General features: G+C 37.5%; 1 protein-coding gene across 1 annotated transcript; it reads right to left on the reverse strand.

Moving 5' to 3' along the window:
• Positions 1-360: 360 nt before the first annotated feature.
• LOC108331134 (protein GLUTAMINE DUMPER 5) lies at positions 361-1,371 on the reverse strand. The gene has a single exon (XM_017565764.2). It carries the CDS (start codon positions 1,115-1,117, stop codon positions 644-646), a length of 474 nt encoding a protein of 157 aa, XP_017421253.1. The 5' UTR covers positions 1,118-1,371; the 3' UTR covers positions 361-643.
• Between the last annotated feature and the right edge of the window lie 455 nt (positions 1,372-1,826).

A 1,826-nucleotide genomic window follows, 5' to 3' on the forward strand; every position in this document is an offset into this window, starting at 1 on the left:
CTTTAAATTTTGTGACATTAAATTAAACTTAAACTCAAAGTCCATTTTAAATTAAGTTCCAAATTAACTAAAAAAACTAATTTATAATATATACTTGCAAATTTCATTTAGTAGTGAGATCATTTCTAATTTTTTTTCTTTTACTTTATGTGACATCGCCTCTGGTTTTCACGCTCAATAAAAAGGCGTGAGAAAATATTAATATATTATAATCTTTTAAGAGAATAGTGATTTTGTATAAAGAAAATTGAAAAGTAAATTTTAATTTGGTTTGCAAGGTGGATCAAAAGCATCTTTTTCTCCTAGTTTTGCATTTCGGGATTTGAATTTGGATCAAAGCTATGGTAAAATTTTGCGATATGTTAAAAGGTAAAAATCTACATAAACAAACATAGCAGCGACATGCAAGCGCTGCAAAATCTGGTTACCCCTAGATTTATATACAATCCCCTAAACTCTAATTCATCTCGCTTGATTAGATTTACAGTTTCCGAACAAACAATAGAATACAACAAGGTCGATAGACAAGGAAAAGGAAAAAGAAAAAGAGAGTGAATGATGAGAAACATAGTAAGATGTTCCCTGTGAACTCTATTCTAAGATAGATAGAAAATCATAGAATTACAAACCAAATGATATGTTATTAAGGTAGCTGACTCTGTTGTTGTTGTTGGGTTTCCATTTCTTTCTCTGATTTCTCAGTAGTCACGTGGTGTTGGAGGCTGTGCTCAAAATGGCTGGGAAGTGGACGAGAAACAGAGGAGGCTTTGGGAGTGGCCAAGAATGTGGGTTTCTCATCTCCAGCCATAATGACCAGAATCTTATCCTCGTACACGGTAACAGATTCCTTGTTCTCAGAATCACCCTGTTTCTCACCGCCGCCGTTCTCCATGTTCCTTTCACGGTTCTCCTCGTTCTCCAACGCACCAGAAATTTTCCAGTAGGAGCAAGCCAAGATCAAGAGAGCGAAGGCTATGAGACCAAGCATGGCGGCGAGTCCTCCGAACAAGTACGGAACGGGAGAGTGCCACCTGGGGTGCGGAGGAGTGGTTAATGATGACGTGGCGGCTGTGGGTGCGGTTGAAGTTGAGGTTGTTGTGGTGGGTATGCTCCTCATTTTAGGTAAAGTTAGAAAATCAAAGCTTATAGAGTGTGTGAGGGTTTTGGTTTTGGAAGAGAGGTAGAATAAAGAAGGTTAGAAGGTTAGGTTGTAAGGGAAGATTGGGGAGTGAGTGCTATTTATAAAGAGAAAGTAAAGTAGGTTATAGCTTTCTGCTTTGGGTCACGGACTTCATCCTGTTTTGTTGGTGCAAGATAGATATAACTTGCAGGGCAAGGGTGGTACTGCTTTAGGGTACCCTTAAGACTTGCACCATCAGCAGCAGCCCACGACTACCATTTTTTTTAGTGTTATTTAACTCTTTATACAGAGGGAGGAGGGAGAGAGCATGCATTACAACAGAACTTTGTGCTTGATAATGATAGATACAATGCATGATGTCATATGGAGAGAACAATTTGCATTGTTTTAAAATGTGGGTCTAAAGAAATAATTAGATACAGTAATTGTTATGTTGCTTTTAGAGATTCTTAGTTAGTATTTAATATCCTCCACTGAAGCAGATTTAATAATGCATTAGAAAGGGATTTATGTAAGATTTTGAAGTTTTATGGAAGATATTAGAATGAAAAAGAAAGAGTGTTATGGAATGTAGGGTTTGGGTTGCGATCTAAGGCAACAGTGAAAGCGCACTACGTGGTGTATGATTAGACCTGAGTACAATGAAAGTAGCGAGCATGATGAAGGAGGGATAAAAGAGAATAAA

The sequence above is a fragment of the Vigna angularis genome, chromosome 4 (genome assembly GCF_016808095.1).
Source record: "Vigna angularis cultivar LongXiaoDou No.4 chromosome 4, ASM1680809v1, whole genome shotgun sequence".
In the NCBI taxonomy this organism is placed as follows: Eukaryota; Viridiplantae; Streptophyta; class Magnoliopsida; order Fabales; family Fabaceae; genus Vigna; species Vigna angularis.

Coding starts and splice junctions, on each gene's coding strand:
- LOC108331134 (XM_017565764.2), bottom strand. CDS start 1,117: ATGAGGAGCATACCCACCACAACAACCTCAACTTCAACCGCACCCACA.